This window comes from Ruditapes philippinarum, unplaced genomic scaffold (genome assembly GCF_026571515.1).
Source record: "Ruditapes philippinarum isolate M1 unplaced genomic scaffold, ASM2657151v2 ctg4904_1_1_1_1, whole genome shotgun sequence".
In the NCBI taxonomy this organism is placed as follows: domain Eukaryota; kingdom Metazoa; phylum Mollusca; class Bivalvia; order Venerida; family Veneridae; genus Ruditapes; species Ruditapes philippinarum.
Genome location: NW_026858366.1, coordinates 15,646 through 36,278, shown reverse-complemented (window position 1 = coordinate 36,278; position 20,633 = coordinate 15,646). Strand labels below are relative to the sequence as shown.

At 32.7% G+C, this 20,633-nt stretch overlaps 1 protein-coding gene across 1 annotated transcript in view; it reads right to left on the bottom strand.

The window, feature by feature from the left end:
- Positions 1 to 247: 247 nt before the first annotated feature.
- Positions 248 to 20,633, bottom strand: part of LOC132752966 (alpha-1,6-mannosylglycoprotein 6-beta-N-acetylglucosaminyltransferase A-like) — a gene marked incomplete at its 5' end in the record, with an annotated part of 34,234 nt that continues 13,848 nt past the window's right edge. The window contains 8 exon segments of the mRNA XM_060743381.1: positions 248 to 649; positions 1,574 to 1,757; positions 5,144 to 5,263; positions 11,017 to 11,163; positions 11,684 to 11,848; positions 12,469 to 12,593; positions 13,366 to 13,499; positions 14,298 to 14,432. Coding sequence (XP_060599364.1) covers positions 390 to 649; positions 1,574 to 1,757; positions 5,144 to 5,263; positions 11,017 to 11,163; positions 11,684 to 11,848; positions 12,469 to 12,593; positions 13,366 to 13,499; positions 14,298 to 14,432 — 1,270 coding nt within the window.

Sequence of the window (20,633 nt, the reverse complement as noted above, 5' to 3'; positions counted from 1 at the left end):
ACATATATTCAGGCTGGCCTGGCTTTATACTGGGGACATGGGCAAGTTAACAGTACATATATTCAGGCTGGCCTGGCTTTATACTGGGGACATGGGCAAGTATTTATCAGAATTGGCACATTTAGAACATCATAGAAAGAAAGTAACCCAATGTTTCAATATGCCCTGACATTGCTCTGCTTTTTTTAAGAAAACACATTTTCAAAGTCATCAAATTAATTCCGGAGGATGCAAAGTAAAACATACATATTTTTCAAACACATTAAATTACAAAACTCTTACATTACAAATATACATGTATATAACATATATCTATTGAAATAACAATTTTGATTTTAAATTAACATATAACACATTTCACAACATTCACAACAATTTTTTTAACTATGTTACGATTCACAGGTGAGACAAAGTGCCGTCTGCCCTTTAATGTAGTTCCGGCACGGGCACAGTCTTCGGAGATTTACTTGTTTTCCTACACAGCTAAAAAGTAGTTCCTCTTGCTGAAGTATGCAGTCATTTGTCTTAGTGTCCAAAGCAGGATAGAAAATGTCAATAAGAGTTTTATTTGCAGCACACGACGCGCCATGTGATATAAGAGCACCATGAGAATTTGTTTCTAAGAAATGACTTGGTTCACAAATTAAATCTGTAAAATAAAGATAAAAAGTTATAAATAATGAATCATACTTTAAAGCTTCAGTTTTTCAAAAGGTTAAAATATTTGAGCCGCACCATGACAAAAGCAACATAGTGCGTTTGCGCCCAGCATGGATCCAGACCAGCATTTGCATCTGCTCAGTCTGATCAGAATACATGCTGTTCGCTATCAGTTTCTCTATATAAGCGAACAGCATGGATTCCGATCAGATTGAGTGGATGCCCAGGCTGGTCTGAATCCATGCTGGTCGCAAATGTACAATGTTGGTTAAAATTGTCATGGCATGGTATATTATTGTCAAATCAAAAGAATTATGGAGGAAAATGAAAATTGCCATTGATAGAATACATAAATAATAAGGAAACCCCTCAATACTTCTAATCTATCAGTCTGCTCTCTATATGTAAATTAGTAAAGCAGATGATTCGTTTTCCAATCTTCTTTTTTTTTTAGAAACAAAAATCATTGGCATCTATAAATAGCTCCCAGAAGCTGTATTAAAGAAGGATATACAGTGATATGATGCACTTTTTCCAAGATAAAATTACTGAAATATCTAGTTTGAAACAACACAGAATTGTATTTCCAACAAAAAACTAAAAACTGAAGGCCGCTTTAACAATATGGATTTCAGAGACATAATGTGCCTCTATGTGCCTTTAACATTACAACATCTTCATGTAGGTTTTAAGACACACAAATGTGCTTAAAGGCCAGTTAAGCCTCAGTAATGCAATCATTGTTAATTTTTTTCAGAAGCTTTTTATTTTTGTTACTCAATGACCGTAAAGCTGAACCATCTTGTGTTTCTTTTGCGTTGTTGTAATTAGTACAGTTAGCTACACTGACTCACACGGGTAAAATCTGTTGCTACCAGCAACCTAAATGTTAATTTTTAAAAACATCACTTACTTTTCTCCCAACAAACATCCTTACAAGATTTTCCCGCCTCGCCAAATAAAATCTGAACTGCACTTTCTGGCGGCCATTTTGTAAGCTGTTTTTGAAACTGGCAAAAATTCTGGTGTTCAATGTAGGCGTTCATTCTCTGTATAAAACCCTCCTCTGTATACTCGTATGGTAAGTAACCTTTAAACTGAAAGTAAAAAGAGATCCATATGTATACTCGTATGGTAAGTAACCTTTAAACTGAAAGTAAAAAGAGATCCATATGTATACTCGTATGGTAAGTAACCTTTAAACTGAAAGTAAAAAGAGATCCATATGTATACTCGTATGGTAAGTAACCTTTAAACTGAAAGTAAAAAGAGCTCCATGGTCACAGAGAAATTACACAAAGTCCTAGGATTGTACCAGCCATCCCTACGTTACAAATCAGATGCTCTCGCTTACTGAACTAAGTGGGTGGACAAAGTAAAGCAGAGTATACTAAGTTTAGTTACCGGTAGCTTTAGATATAAAGATTTCGAACAGATTATCTGGTTCAGTATAAAATGATTGTAATCATTATTTATACATCTAGCGAATTCACACAATCTGTCAACTTGCAAGCATTTACTTTATATTATTTATGTATCAAGAGAATTCACAAAATTTGTCAAGATTATATAAATTACATTAAATTATTTACATTTTACTTTTTGCAAAAAATATGCAATCCACAAATCTAAAAACCAACAAAAAATGTCCTTGGTGACAAAAAATCAAAATTTCTTGACCAAAAAAATCAAGCGGTTTTACATAGAGGATATTAAATGAGTGTAGATTTAATACTTTTATTAAACGAGTTGAATAAAATCATATTATGCTTACCAGAGGCTTGCATAATATTCTTTTATTCAATGAGTTCAATAAAGTATTAGTATTGAATCTACACAAATATCATATTCTATTTATCACATATATGAAATAAGAATGGTAAACTGTTAAAATGAGTAATTTTCATTGACGTGCCTATAGTGTGACTCTAACATTAGCGCGCTTGAATGCTATGTTTATAAATAATGCAAATGACATCAAGTGAAAGTGTTATTTCACAAGTGTAATATCGTTTTTATAAAATGGCTATATCACACTACTGTACCTTGGTTTATATGATAAAATATTATCATACTTACATGATCAGTATCTAGAATTTTCTGTATAGTTGTTCTAACCTCCTCCGGATCATTAATATTATCATACTTACGTGATCAGTATCTAGAATTGTTCTAACCTCCTCCGGATCATTTATATTACCATACTTACATGATCAGTATCTAGAATTTTCTGTATAGTTGTTCTAACCTCCTCTGGATCATTTATATTATCATACTTACATGATCAGTATCTAGAATTTTCTGTATAGTTGTTCTAACCTCCTCCGGATCATTTATATTATCATACTTACATGATCAGTATCTAGAATTTTCTGTATAGTTGTTCTAACCTCCTCCGGATCATTTATATTATCATACTTACGTGATCAGTATCTAGAATTTTCTGTATAGTTGTTCTAACCTCCTCCGGATCATTTATATTATCATACTTACGTGATCAGTATCTAGAATTTTCTGTATTGTTGTTCTAACCTCCTCCGGATCATTTATATTATCATACTTACGTGATCAGTATCTAGAATTTTCTGTATAGTTGTTCTAACCTCCTCCGGATCATTTATATTATCATACTTACGTGATCAGTATCTAGAATTTTCTGTATTGTTGTTCTAACCTCCTCCGGATCATTTATATAATCATTATTACGTGATCAGTATCTAGAATTTTCTGTATAGTTGTTCTAACCTCCTCCGGATCTATTTATATTATCATACTTACGTGATCAGTATCTAGAATTTTTTGTATTGTTGTTCTAACCTCCTCCAAATCATTTATATTATCATACTTACCTGATCAGTATCTAGAATTTTCTGTATAGTTGTTCTAACCTCCTCCGGATCATTTATATAATCATACTTACGTGATCAGTATCTAGAATTTTCTGTATTGTTGTTCTAACCTCCTCCGGATCATTTATATAATCATCACTTACATGATCAGTATCTAGAATTTTCTGTATTGTTGTTCTAACCTCCTCCGGATCATTTATATTATCATACTTACATGATCAGTATCTAGAATTTTCTGTATTGTTGTTCTAACCTCCTCCGGATCATTTATATTATCATACTTACGTGATCAGTATCTAGAATTTTCTGTATAGTTGTTCTAACCTCCTCCGGATCATTTATATTATCATACTTACGTGATCAGTATCTAGAATTTTCTGTATAGTTGTTCTAACCTCCTCCGGATCATTTATATTATCATACTTACATGATCAGTATCTAGAATTTTCTGTATAGTAGTTCTAACCTCCTCCAAATCATTTATATTATCATACTTACATGATCAGTATCTAGAATTTTCTGTATAGTTGTTCTAACCTCCTCCGGATCATTTATATTATCATACTTACATGATCAGTATCTAGAATTTTCTGTATAGTTGTTCTAACCTCCTCCGGATCATTTATATTATCATACTTACGTGATCAGTATCTAGAATTTTCTGTATAGTTGTTCTAACCTCCTCCGGATCATTTATATTATCATACTTACATGATCAGTATCTAGAATTTTCTGTATTGTTGTTCTAACCTCCTCTGGATCATTTATATTATCATACTTACATGATCAGTATCTAGAATTTTTTGTATTGTTGTTCTAACCTCCTCCAAATCATTTATATTATCATACTTACCTGATCAGTATCTAGAATTTTCTGTATAGTTGTTCTAACCTCCTCCGGATCATTTATATAATCATACTTACGTGATCAGTATCTAGAATTTTCTGTATTGTTGTTCTAACCTCCTCCGGATCATTTATATAATCATACTTACGTGATCAGTATCTAGAATTTTCTGTATAGTTGTTCTAACCTCCTCCGGATCATTTATATAATCATACTAACGTGATCAGTATCTAGAATTTTCTGTATAGTTGTTCTAACCTCCTCCGGATCATTTATATTATCATACTTACGTGATCAGTATCTAGAATTTTCTGTATAGTTGTTCTAACCTCCTCCGGATCATTTATATTATCATACTTACGTGATCAGTATCTAGAATTTTCTGTATAGTTGTTCTAACCTCCTCCGGATCATTTATATTATCATACTTACGTGATCAGTATCTAGAATTTTCTGTATAGTTGTTCTAACCTCCTCCGGATCATTTATATTATCATACTTACATGATCAGTATCTAGAATTTTCTGTATAGTAGTTCTAACCTCCTCCAAATCATTTATATTATCATACTTACATGATCAGTATCTAGAATTTTCTGTATAGTTGTTCTAACCTCCTCCGGATCATTTATATTATCATACTTACATGATCAGTATCTAGAATTTTCTGTATTGTTGTTCTAACCTCCTCTGGATCATTTATATTATCATACTTACATGATCAGTATCTAGAATTTTCTGTATAGTTGTTCTAACCTCCTCTGGATCATTTATATTATCATACTTACATGATCAGTATCTAGAATTTTCTGTATAGTTGTTCTAACCTCCTCTGGATCATTTATGTTTATAGTGTACACATAAGGTTCACCTATAAACTGCTCCGCGTACGGATGTTGACTGGTTAACTGCAATTAAATCATATTTTTCTTAAATTTTTTAAACATTTTTTCCCACTTTTGCTTAGTTCTTTAGTCAAACCAATGCTGTTATTGTCATGTAGTCACTTTATATACTGTATTGGTGAACAGTGACCACAAATGCCCCCTTTTGTGTACTATATATAAGAGTTGTGTCCCTTGTAATGGCTGCACGTGTTTTTTCTCGCTGAATAATAATTGTCAATAAATACTAAGTATGGGAATAGACGTTGTTGCTTATAGAATAAGGATTGGATTATTTATGATGCCACGCAAGTGCCGAACTAGATTATGTACAGTGTGTATTAGCAAACGTAGTGTAAGTGTTTGTTTACGACTAGTAGCTTTTCTCGCTGTGTTAACTTTACTGGGTGGAGATGTGGAAACTAACCCCGGGCCGCCAAGGTCACAGAAACAGCGTACACTTTCTTTCGCTGAAGTGACGAGCTCTCCCTCAGGATCGGTAACAATTCCGACAACATCCCAGGAAAATGCAAAGCGAACAACAAGAGCAACCGCAGGGCAGGATAGTGAGGTATTATCTTTTCTTCGAGATATGAAAAATGAAATGCGGACTGATTTAGCGGCCATTAATTCAAAAATTGACGATATAACTTCTGCTGTAAATGCTTTAAAATCAGAAAATCAGGCACTTAGACAAGAAAATCAAGATTTGAAAAAACAAATGCAGAAACTATTTATAAAAGTTGACAATTTAGAAGGACAATCCCGTCGAAATAATCTTAGATTCCATGGAATACATGGCAAACTAGGTGAAAAATGGGAGGACACCGAGGTAAAGGTTCGGGAATTTATCAAAAATGACTTGGGTCTACCAGAAATGGAAACTGTGCATATCGAAAGAGCCCATCGTGTTGGCAGTAGGTTAACAGAAACATGCCCGATTGTAGCTAAATTCGCCAACTTTAAGGATCGCGAAAATATTATCCAAAAAGCGAGACAAGTTTTGAATAGAGGGTCTCCTTTTTCAGTAAGGGAAGATTTCACAGAACGTGTTCAGTTACAAAGGCGTGAATTAGGTCAAAAACTAGTACAGGCTAGAAATAGTGGACAATACGCGTCACTACGCTATGATAAACTTATTGTTGACGATAGTGTTTACAAATATGACGATCTAACCAATCAGATTACCAGAATCGGATCTACACGAGTGAGAGGCGAACGTGTTACAGGACCACGTGATCGAAATTTTAGGCGGGAAACAGTGTCACATGATACATTTGTTAGCGATGGCGACCAATCAGGAAACGAAGGAGGAATCGAAAGTGAGGTTTTAGGCGGAGACTAGGAAACAGGTCAAGGCCCAAGTGTAAATATAAACATTGTCACGTGGAACATTTGCGGTTTAAAGAAACATGTACATGACTACAATTTCTTAAATTATTTACAAAGGTTTGACATTATTGGTTTGATAGAAACTTGGAATGATGTTGAAAATGAATTTGCAAATATTTTGAATGGTTATACGTGTTTTGATAACATACGTTTAAAATCTTCTGGCTCTTTACGTAACAGTGGTGGTGTTTCCGTGTATATTAAATCGCACCTGATAAAAAACAATTTTATTTTCACGTATATGCACTGACTTTAAAGATTGTTTAGTTTTTTTATATTAAAAGTGCTTTGTATAGATCCATGCAAGATATTATTTTATACATTGTTTATGTTTCTCCTGAAGGGTCAAATATTTATGACAAAAGGTCGGAAGAAAAATGGAATTAAAACCATCAAAGTAATATTGAAATATTAAATAATATGTATCCAAATGTATATCTATACTTAGGTGGCGATTTCAATGCACGTACGAAGGATTTGTTAGATTATATTCCACATGATAATTTAGATGTTATATTTAATACAGAAGTTGATTATGATTCAGACTATTTCGAAATTTCTAGAAATAACAAAGATATTGAGAGATATAATTTATTTGGGAAGTCTCTTGTAGAATTATGTTGTATTCATAGTATCCATATTTTAAATGGTCGTTTGTACAATGATGTTGCAGGTAATTTTACTTGTTTAACTTACAATGGAGCAAGTGTTGTTGACTATCACATTGTCTCGTCTGATATTTTTTTCTCATATAAGTTATTTTAACGTTGAAGAGCGTCACGAATCAGATCATTTACCAATTTGTGCAAGATTGACTTTAGAGCGAGGGCAACCATTTGTTAGATATAATAAGAAAAATGAAACCTTTAATGAAGTACATGTCGACAAATATAGATGGAATGATAGGTATATGGCGGATTTCTTACAATTATTTACCGCGGAGTATAATTCTATACGAGATAATTTACTTAATGAAATAGATCTAAGTGTTAACAATGCAGTTAATCATATCATTAATATTTATAAAAAATCATCAGCAAATATGCGCGTTAGATATTTAGCGCGAAATAGTGTGAATAATAATCAACCCTGGTGGGACCGAGAATGTGAAACAACTAAGCAGCTTAAATACGCAGCTCTACGACGTTTTCGCTGGACTAATAACACATTAGACTTTCAACAATTTGTAGCGCTCCGAAAACGTTTTCAAAAAACTTGTTATATAAAAAAGTATCTTTACCAAAAGTCTAAGCGCGATCAACTAATTACGTTACGATCAAATCCCAAAGCCTTTTGGAAACTGTTAAAATCTAGAAAAACAATCTTCATTGATAGATACGGGAGCTTGGTTTGATTATTTTCATGAGTTACTATTTAAAAGTAACCAGCTAATATATATGAAAGTAATTGGGACTTTAGAGTTAATACTGATGAGGAAAATCTGTATTTAAATTCTGAAATTTCCTCCGATGAAGTCATCAAAAGTATAAACAAATTGAAATGTGGAAAATCACAGGGAAGTGATGGCATCGGAGCAGAATTCTATAAAAATACTTCGTCATTAATCGCACCTGTCCTTTGTAAATTGTTTAATAAGATATTTAGTACTGGGGTTTTCCCAGACATTTGGAGGGATAGTATTATAGTACCTGTGTACAAGTCGGGGCCTCAGGATGACCCTTCTAATTATAGAGGAATTTCCTTAATCAATGTTATGTATAAAATATTTTCTAATATTATATATGATAGGTTATATAATTGGGCTGAGAAATTTGATAAAATAGATGAATACCAAGCCGGATTTCGAGCCGGTTACTCTACAATTGATAATATTTTTATATTACAAAGTATGGTACAGAAATATATTAGTAAACCGGGCGGACGATTTTATGTTCTTTATGTAGATTTTAAAAAAGCATTTGATGGACTTAAACATTTTAATTTATTCAATACTATAAACAGATGTGGCGTTAGGGGGAATTTATTTCGTGTTCTTTTATCAATGTACTCAAAACTGCGTGGATGTGTACAAGTTAGTACAACCAAAACTACAGACTATTTTAAATGTAACATAGGTACAAGACAAGGGGACGTAACAAGTACGATTATGTTTAACCTGTATATAAATGAGTTATCTCCCTTTCTGCGTAATAAGGGACATCGCGGTATATTCATTACGGATCAAATTCCCGATATTATATGCATTCTTTTCGCTGATGATGTTGCAAATTGCGCCGATACTGCGATCGAACTTCAGTCTCAATTAAATTCAATTTCAGATTTTTGTAATAATACCGGTATGTCTATAAATGAGAATAAAACTGAAATTATTGTATTTAGAAATGGTGGACCGCTCAGATCATATGAAAAATGGTTTTACAACGGCAGTTCAGTAAATGTCACACCAATGTACAAATATATGGGTCTTTTATTTACACCTAAATTATCTTGGACAAAAGCAAAAACTAAACTTGCTGCACAAGCTAGGAAATCTATTTATGCTATTAAATCATATCAAAGAAATTTTGGAAAGTTTTTACACTCTGATTATTTTAAATTATTTGACTCTATGGTAAAACCTATACTTACCTATGGTGCCGAAATTTATGGAAGTGAAATCTCCGAAATTCTTGAACAAGTTCAAATACAATATTGTAAAGATTTTCTAGGTGTAAATTATTCTGTTAATGATAATGTTTCATTGGGAGAATGTGGAAGGATGCCTTTATGTATTGATCATCATGTAAAAATTATCAAATATTGGTGTAAACTTCTTTGTATGCCAGAACACAGATATCCTAGAAATTGTTATTTGATGTTAACTCGACAAGATAATGTTGGAAAGAAAAATTGGGCTACTTCAGTAAAAAACTTATTTTATACTTATGGGTTTGGCTTTGTATGGCTAAGTCAAGAAATTGGGGATATCAATCTATTTATTTGTCAATTTAAACAAAGAATTATTGATTGTAAGACACAAAATTGGATGGAAGAAATTCAAAATTCACCCCGATGTGACACCTATAAATTTTTCAAATCTATGTTAAATCCTGAAAAGTATTTATCTATTGATATGCCATTTTATGTAAAAAGATCATTATCGAGATTTAGATGTTCTAGTCATAAATTATATATAGAAACTGGACGACATTTGGGTATACCTAGATATGAGCGAATTTGCCAACACTGTTTGCAAAATTATAACAATTCGTTCATCGAAGATGAATTTCATGTATTTTTTATTTGTAATAGATTTTCCCAACACAGACAACGTTATATATCTCCATGGTACAGTCATGATTATACATTCCATAATTTTTTGTAATTTGATTAAAACTAAAAATGAAGAAAACATAAAGAATATTGCTTTTTTTGTTCATGAAATTATGAAAATTGTTGATAATTAATATCAATAGGAAAGCATGTCATATATAACAATGTATATTGTAGACACAGCTAAATATGTATTTCTGTTTTGATTATATTGTGTATTTTGGGCCGGAGGCCTTTATTTACAAAATAAAATGTTGATGTTGATGTTGATGTTATCCACACTATATGGGGCATACATTGTAATGTAGGATCTCAGACCTTTTCAACAACTGTAAACTGTTGACAAATAACTCATCCATATTTTTTAGGCAAAATTACAGTAATAGTGTCAATATTATCTTTAACTTACAGTTTGACCTTACAGTTTGACCTTAACCTTTGACCTAAATTCTGATCCTCTATATGCCTATGGGCACTTGTCTAAAGAAGCATGTGTCACCTGCACACTGATTTTCTGCAGTAATTACTCTAATCAAGAGGAACTGCATTTGTTTAAGCCATCATTATGATTATAAAGCACAAACAGGCAATGGAGTAAAACCATCAACCTTTTCACTATATACACTGTATGAAAGCTGGATAGTTTCCTTGCATGAAGAAGTTCAATTATCTTGACAAGCTTTAAATCAACAGCTCTAAGAGACAAAATGTTAAATGTTGGCTATAAAAAAAAACCAAAACATTTTGGCCATTATGAAGACTTGACACCATAACTGGTAAAATAACAAGCAGCTGAAGTTATTAAAACATGGATATATCTTTATTTAAGATAGAATTAAAATTAGTAACACTGTTATAAGGTCATATGGTAACTTTTCAGACTTACTGTTTGAGAAATACCTCAAGAGGACCACTGGTGCATTATATGTGCGGTATAAGTAGGCACCAGAGTAGAACCACTCATCTGTAACATGCACAGATAACTTTCAGACATAAAATAATCCAGAGCCCTTTACGAGATTCAAACCAGCAGGGTCGTAAATCGTTACAGGACCATAGCCATTGTGCCACATCAAATAAATAGATTTAAGATGTCAATAAACATTGATTACCTCTCTCTCTGTTGGTTTTCCTTTAAAAAATGGCACTGTATTTCTATTGTGAGGTTTGGCAAACTTTGGATTAATGTAAACTGCACCATTCGCTATAGCTTCTAAAGGGGCCGGCCCTTCATAGGGAAATCCAAGTCCCAAAAATATCTGAAATAATCAATGTTAGAGGATACAGGTGTGATTTTCTTTTTTACTAACTGTAAAGTCAGATACTTTCGCAAGGCTAAAATTTGGCAAAATCAGCATTACAGAATAACAGGTGGGATTAAATGTAAGCAAATTTCTAATTTGAGTTCTGTTGAATTAATATATTACTTTAGTTTATACTAATATATCATAGTTTCATTGATGTTGGAAGCTCTAAGCTTATTGAAACACTCTTGTATCCGTTTCTGGGTCCTTTACCATTCAATGACAGAGTTAATTAAGCAAACTATATAATATATAACAGATATTCACTGTCACTTACTTTAGATTTTCTCAACAACGTGTGAAGATCTTCGCCATTCAATGACAGAGTTAATTAAGCAAACTATATAATATATAACAGATATTCACTGTCACTTACTTTAGATTTTCTCAACAACGTATGAAGATCTTCGCCATTCAATGACAGAGTTAATTAAGCAAACTATATAATATATAACAGATATTCACTGTCACTTACTTTAGATTTTCTCAACAACGTATGAAGATCTTCGCCATTCAAGATCCCATGGTTTATAACATAATTTGGAATGTGCTCTAACTTGGCAGATTTATTCTCCTTGTAAACTGTCCCATGTATAACTATACCAGACTTGTTTACCATGTTCAAATATTCTTTTTTATCCTGCAATAATGGTTTTTAATTGAATTATTAATTGATTAATCGATTTATTAATTGATTCAATTGATTAATTCATTGATTTAGCTGATTTATTCTCTTAGTAAACTGTACCATGTCTTGTTTTCCATGTTCAAATACTCTTTGGTTAAGTATATGTCCTTAAATTTTCATAAATTAACATAAAATGCCACAAAGATGGGCTACAGTAAAGTCTTGCTTTACGACCAACCCTAAATTGTGTGCAAATCAATATTACGGCCACTTTTTTCGGGTCCCGATTTTTTGCCATAATTATACTATAAGCATATTTTGTTTGTAAAGAGAAGGTAACTTCAAAATATTACATATAAATTATACTATAAGCATATTTTGTTTGTAAAGAGAAGGTAACTTCAAAATATTACATATAAATGACCTAAATTGAGCTTAAACACACTCTCATTTATCAAATATAAATCCACAATGATGAATTCTTTTTCTGAAAGTTTATATTCCTGTAATGAATTCTTTAGATATAAACTTGCAGACAAACAGACAGATGGACAGAACCATATCAACACATCTGGGAAGATATGTTACATTATATCAAGAACAAACAACCATAATGCAACACAATATCTTACCTGCCACATATAGTCATTTTTACCGTAAACTACGGCCATGTTACTTCTCTCAATGTCACGGACATCTGACTCGTTTAAATGTCTTTCCACTACAAAACCCATGAATGAATTATCTGGACTGTGTGCTGTAAAGAAATAAAATTTAAAACCAAAATGAACATTGTTTGGCAAGGCAGAGCAAATATCAAGACAAATTGTAACAAATTTTACATTCTTAAATAATGATAAATAGTTATCGATGAAAAAAAAGCAAAATTAAAAATTCCATCACAACTTTCGTAAAATAAAAACAGCTTTTTTTTGGTTAGGTTTTATGTTGCACCAACACTTAAAAGGTCATATGGCGACTTTCCAGCTTTAATGGTGGAGAAAGACCTTAAGTGTTCCTCTTTTCATCATTTCAGGAATGAAGGGAACCTGAGTAGAAACATTACCAGTCCATAAGCTAGCTGGATAGGTTCCTCACATGAAAGAATCTATAGTTCCTTGTGGGACACAAACCTAAAGTTGTAAGGGCAAGTGGTTCAAAGTTGACAACCTTAACCAATTGACTATGGACATAACGCCCCTGATAGTGTGGCTAAGACACATCTTATCTTTGATTGCCTTACCCTTAGCCTTTGGCGGCAACAGTTTCTAAACATACTACCATTGCAGACCCACTATCTGCTGACTCGGAAAGATCATAGTCTGATCATAGTCTGAACTGTTTCCGCTATTTAGTCATTTTATATTTTAAATAATTTTCTTAAAAATAGTGCTTTTTACCAGTTTGATAAATGGACAAGTCCACTAAAAAAAATTTACATGAAGTTTAAACCAATCATTCTTTCAGATAAACATGTTTTTTTTTTTTAATTTTTGGGACCTAAAAAAAGAAGAAAATACAAAACTTACGGAACATGTTAAAAAACTGCTGTGGCATTAAATCCTGCCCACCCCAAGACGTCAATTTCTTACGTTGTTTGGCAAATGATCTTAAGTTAAATGCCGGCTCTGTACCGAATGAGTCCAATATTCTTAGAAGGCAACTGAAAATACATCAATAAAACATCATCAAACTACTATAGAAGTTTGTGTACTTTAGCTATTAATTTTCAATGTAAATGTGTCCTGAAGAAGGTCTATAGTGAGACCGAAACCGGTTGACCATCATTAAAAGCAGTTAAACCTACCCTGGTGTTGGTCGTTTTGCACCTCCTATATCCCGCTTTTTCTGTGTTACTATAGAAGTGGTTAAGTTAGCGATGTGGAAATATTGGTGATTTTTTCATGAATTGACGAAAATCGCTTAAATTTCCTCTAGCGTAAATATCAAGCAACTTGTCATTAAATTCTACACTTGCAAGATTCGCTAATATCCTCAAGCAAAATGTCTTAAATTGTCTTAAACTGACAAGTCTTTTTAAAGCAGCATGCCTCCATATTCATGCTAATTTTCATGCCAATTTTGACAATGTATTAAAAAGTAAAATATTGTGAAGTGAACAAAGAAAGTATTTTTCCCATTGCAAATGGCACATGTACAATTAAGGCATGTAATTTACCAAAAAGATGTCAAAATATGCAAAGATAGCCCTTTCTGCTATAGTAACACAGTAGAAAAAAAATATGGTGAAAAATACTGCAAAATCGGTCATAAATCGCACATAACATGGAAATTATAACTTTTATCTTGAATCTTTTAATTTTACATTTCTAAAAATCTCAGTCCTTTTTTTCCTCTCAAGTTTGATTTTCTTGAAATATTTTGGTTCATCTGGAGGCGTGCATGCTGCTTTAAGATTAAGCTTGGTAAAACGTAATACATGTACACCTCCATAAAATACCTGAATTTGCCATATCCATTTTTCACGTATTTCTTGAACTGTTTCAGGCCAACAATATCAATATATATAATGTCTACAGGAAGCTCTCTTCTACTCTGGCAAGGGGAATTGGCTGCGGGCAGCTGTGATACAATGCTGTAAATATACAAAAATTCAATGAACAAGAGGGCAAAAATAGCCCTGAAATCGCTCACGTCAATATAAAAACTCAGAAAGCTAAAACAAGAGCACTGCTTAGCGGAGCGTTATATGCCAGAAAGTGATTTTTTTTTAAGTAAGGATGAAGCGTTTGTAAGACATGGGAATAAAATAAAGTATTACCTCCTTCAAATAGCAATCCTCCTATGAAGTTTGAATATTAAGGGCCAAATGGAACTTAAGTTATGCTCCAGAAACTGTTTTCAGTTTTAAGGTAAAAGTGACCTTGATCTTTGACCTTGTGACCCCAAAATCAATAGGGGTGTTCTACCCAAAATGGACAATCATCCTATGAAGTTTAAACACTGTGGAACGTAAGTTATGGTCCGAAAACTGTTTTCAGTTTTAAGGTAATAGTGACCTTGACCTTTGACCTTGTGACCCCAAAATCAATAGGGGGGTTCTACCAAATATGGACAATCATCCTATGAAGTTTGAACACTGTGGGCCAAATTGAACTTAAGTTATCTTCCGGAAACTGTTTTCAGTTTTAAGGTAATAGTGACCTTGACCTTGTGACCCCAAAATCACTAGGGGTCTTCTATCCAATATGGACAATCATCCTATGAAGTTTGAATATTGAGGGCCAAATGGAACTTAAGTTATGCTTCGGAAACCATATTGCTAACGGACGGACCCCAGGGGGTATAACATAATATGCCCCAATTTAAAATAAATAAATTTTATTCTTTTTTAAACAGTTTCAAGCATATTTCTTGAATATGTATGCTTTAAATGTCCAAAGTATCTAGCCAGGCTATTACTGTTGGATCACTCAATTCAAAGAGTGTATCCAAAATTCAAAACAGGGATCATAAATCAATTATACATATAATTTTAACAGGTTAAATCTTAAAGGAACTCCACTGAGGTCCAAAAGCCTAAAAGATAAATTTTTAAGTTCCAACATAGATCAGCCTGGGGAATTTAAAACTAAAAAATATGCAAAGGATAAGAAATATACTCATAAATACACATAAATGTACATTGAAAATCCTATTTTTCAGTCACACACAGCCCATTTTGAGTGAAAATCAATAAACACATTAGTCCTAGTATATCAAGGTGTTTCATAAAGACCCTTTAATAAAATTTTGTTCTCATATCTTAGCTTTATAAAAGATCATACATCTGCAAGATAATTCAATAATTTCACCACAATGCCATAATGTCCTGGACGTCCAGGATTGTCCCGAAAATAAAATATCTGTCCCGGAGGAGTCCCCAAAAAAGTATGGCATGTATGACTTCACTCAAATATAAAACAGAAAATATTGTTTTCTACACTCATATTTATTGTTATAAAAGCTGTAAATGTAACAATATTAGAAGAAAAACAGGTTACATTATATGTTTAACTACTGTATACAACAAATTGAATGAGAATTTAATTTTAAAATGACACAGTGTCAATTAGTGTACCACATATTCTCTAATAAAAGGGCATTGTGTTGTTCTAAAAAGGGGGATGTTAATCAAAGTACAAAAACATCTTAAAACTCATCCAAATAAAAAGAAAGATTATATTAAAATAATGTCCGCTGAATTATATACTGCATGCACAAGCTATGCTTAAATTCAGCTAATTTTCTTAGATTTACAATAACCTATTGTATTGGTACCTATAGTTCCTTTTTTTTTTGTCAAGAATAACAGAGGTTTTTATTAGATGAGGTGCTTTTATTAGAGAATATACAATAAGTGCACTAGAAGAAAAATGAAGTGTTTGTCACACAAGTGTTATTATTTTTAATAAGCACCCCCACTCACTTTATACTCCCACTTAACTTTTCTTATATACATCACCATCCCCTGATGTAACATGAACCCTCTCATTCATCATTTACTTATTATAAAATGAAGAGTCATGTCACTCTATTTGAAATTAACTTAAAAAGTAAGGGTCAAATCCCCCAATTCAATATAAACTTAAAAGTAAGGGACAACTAACCCAATCCCAACATTAACTTTAAAGTAAGGGACAACTTACCCAATCCCACATTAACTTAAAAGTAAGAGACATTAACTTAAAAGTAAGGGTCAACTAAACCAATCCCACATTAACTTAAAAGTAAGGGACAACTAACCCAATCCCACATTAACTTAAAAGTAAGGGACATTAACTTAAAAGTAAGGGTCAACTAACCCAATCCCACATTAACTTAAAAGTAAGGGTCAACTAACCCAATCCAACATTAACTTAAAAGTAAGGGTCAACTAAACCAATCCCACATTAACTTAAAAGTAAGGGACAACTAACCCAATCCCACATTAACTTAAAAGTAAGGGACATTAACTTAAAAGTAAGGGTCAACTAAACCAAACCCACATTAACTTAAAAGTAAGGGACAACTAACCCAATCCCACATTAACCTAAAAGTAAGAACATTAACTTAAAAGTAAGGGTCTACTAACCCAATCCAACATTAACTTAAAAGTAAGGGACAACTTACCCAATCCAGCATTAACTGAAAGTAAGGGACATTTACTTAAAAGTAAGGGTCAACTAACCCAATCGAACATTAACTTTAAAGTAAGGGACATTAACTTAAAAGTAAGGGTCAACTAAACCAATCCCACATTAAATTTAAAGTAATGGATATTAACTTAAAAGTAAGGGTCAACTAAACCAAACCCACATTAACTTAAAAGTAAGGGACAACTAACCCAATCCAACATTAACTTAAAAGTAAGGGACAACTAACCCAATCCAACATTAACTTAGAAGTAAGGGACAACTAAACCAATCCCACATTAACTTAAAAGTAAGGGACAACTAACCCAATCCCACATTAACTTAAAAGTAAGGGACAACTAACCCAATCCAACATTAACTTAAAAGTAAGGGACAACTAGCCCAAACCAACATTAACTTAAAAGTAAGAACATTAACTTAAAAGTAAGGGACAACTAACCCAATCCAACATTAACTTAAAAGTAAGGGTCAACTAACCCAATCCAACATTAACTTAAAAGTAAGGGACAACTAACCCAATCCAACATTAACTTAAAAGTAAGGGTCAACTAACCCAATCCAACATTAACTTAAAAGTAAGGGACAACTAACCCAATCCAACATTAACTTAAAAGTAAGGGACAACTAATCCAATCCAACATTAACTTAAAAGTAAGGCTCATATCCCCCAATTCAACATTAACTTAAAAGTAAGGGTCAACTAACCCAATCCAACATAAAATTAAAAGTAATGGTCAGCTAACCCAATCCAACATTAACTTAAAAGTAAGGGACAACTTACCCAACCCCACATTAACTTAAAAGTAAGAGACATTAACTTAAAAGTAAGGGTCAACTAACCCAATCCCACATTAACTTAAAAGTAAGGGACAACTAACCCAATCCAACATTAACTTAAAAGTAAGGGACAACTAACCCAATCCAACATTAACTTAAAAGTAAGGGACAACTAACCCAATCCCACATTAACTTAAAAGTAAGGGACAACTAACCCAATCCAACATTAACTTAAAAGTAAGGGACAACTAACCCAATCCAACATTAACTTAAAAGTAAGGGTCAACTAACCCAATCCAACATTAACTTTAAAGGGTAAAATAGTGATTAAGAGACTTATCTCTATTGTATAAAACAATAAAATGTTCCCTGAAATAAAATGGTGCAACCTGATAATCTCCCTTATCTGTTAAATGGTTCCAGAGTTATATCCCCTATTTAAATGGTGAATCACTCCCACGAGGAATAGAGTCAACCATGTTTTTCCGGAGGAAAGTGAGTGTAAAACCCACAAGCTTTGCATGTCAAAAGGGTGTTTTTTAGTATTTAATAAAAAACCAGGTCATTGTCTCTCAATTACTGAACTAAAAATAGAAACACAGGAAGTGTAGAGAAAGAGGTGTTCAGAGTAACCCTGTAACTATTAAAATTCAAAAAGCACACATTGTTATAAAGTGTTAGTAAACAATTAGGAAAACTAAATTAATATTATGCACAAATTTACCAGTTCATTCATCCATAATTCTGAAAATAATTTATCATACAAAATAAGCCTCTCTAAATACATATATTTAATATTCATATGTTTTGTATACGGAAACATTCTTTTCCTGTCATGAAAGTTGTACAATTCTAACACAGGCTGTATTATAAATGATACCTTTGATTTAGATGGACTGTCTTTATAATAATCACTACCTATAATTAGGACATACTTTCTTATCATCAATACCTATAATTAAGACATACTTTTTTGTAATTAATACCTATAATTAAGACATACTTTCTTATCATCAATACCTATAATTAAGACATACTTTCTTATCATCAATACCTATAATTAGGACATACTTTCTTATCATCAATACCTATAATTAGGACATACTTTCTTATCATCAATACCTATAATTAGGACTGACTGTCTTATCATCAATACCTATAATTAGGACTGACTGTCTTATCATCAATACCTATAATTAGGACTGACTTTCTTATCATCAATACCTATAATTAGGACATACTTTCTTATCATCAATACCTATAATTAGGACATACTTTCTTATCATCAATACCTATAATTAGGACATACTTTCTTATCATCAATACCTATAATTAGGACATACTTTCTTATCATCAATACCTATAATTAGGACTGACTGTCTTATCATCAATACCTATAATTAGGACAGACTTTCTTATCATCAATACCTATAATTCAGACATACTTTCTTGTAATCAATACCTATAATTAAGACATCCTTTTTTGTAATTAATACCTATAATTAAGACATACTTTCTTATCATCAATTACAATAATAAGGTCAACGTGGGAATATTTTCCACATCAAAAATAATAAACTGTATAATTCATATTTAGGCTTCCTGTGAACTGATGTTTGAAAAGAACAAGAGGGCCATGATGGCCCTGAGGTCGCTCACCTGTATATAGGCCCCCCCACCCCCGGGCCAATTTTTACCCAAGGGCTTTTATTTGTTTATTTGAACAGACTTGGTAGACACCCATAAGAAGATGTTTCATGCTAAACATCTAAGTTCTAGCTCATTGGGTTTTTTAAAAGAAGATTTTTAAAGTTTTTACTATACACATATAGTTAAAAACAATGACACCCCTGGGGCAGGGCCAGTTTTGACCCCCGGGCTTTTATTTGAACAAACTTTGTAGATATTTACTTAAAGATGTTTCATGCTTAATATCTAAACTCTAGCTCTTTGAGTTCTTTAAAAGAAGATTTTTTAAGTTTTTACTATATGCATATAGGGAAAATCAATGACCCCCTGGGGCGGTGCCAATTTTGACCCAAGGGCTTTTATTTGAACAAACTTGGTAGACACTCATTAGAAGATGTTTCATGCTAAATATCTTAGCTCTAGCTCTTTAGGTTCTTTAAAAGAAGACTTTTTAAGTTTTTACTATATGCATATAGGGAAAATCTATGACCCCCTGGGGCGGGGTCAATTTTGACCCCAGGGCTTTTATTTGAACAAACTTGGTAGACATTCACTAGAAGATGTTTCATGCCAAATATCTAAGCTCTAGCTCTTATGGTTCTTTAACAGAAGATTTTTTAAGTTTTTACTATATGCATATAGGGAAAATCAATGACCCCCCGGGGTGGGGCCAATTTTGACCACAGGGCTTTTATTTGAACAAACTTGGTGGACACTCACTAGAACATGTTTCATGCTTAATATCTTAGCTCTAGCTCTTTGGGTTCTTTAAAAGAAGATTTTTTAAGTTTTTACTATATGCATATAGGGAAAATCAATGACCCCCTGGGGCGGGGCCAATTTTGACCCCAGGGCTTTTATTTGAACAAACTTGGTAGACATTCACTAGAAGATGTTTCATGCTAAATATCTAAGCTCTAGCTCTTACGGTTCTTTAAAAGAAGATTTTTTAAGTTTTTACTATAAGCATATAGGGAAAATCAATGACCCCCCGGGGCGGGGCCAATTTTGACCCCAGGGCTTTTATTTGAACAAACTTGGTAGACACTCACTAGAAGATGTTTCATGCCAAATATCTTAGCTCTAGCTCTTTGGGTTCTTTAAAAGAAGATTTTTCAAGTTTTTACTATATGCATATAGGGAAAATCAATGACCCCCCGGGGCGGGGCCAATTTTGACCCCAGGGCTTTTATTTG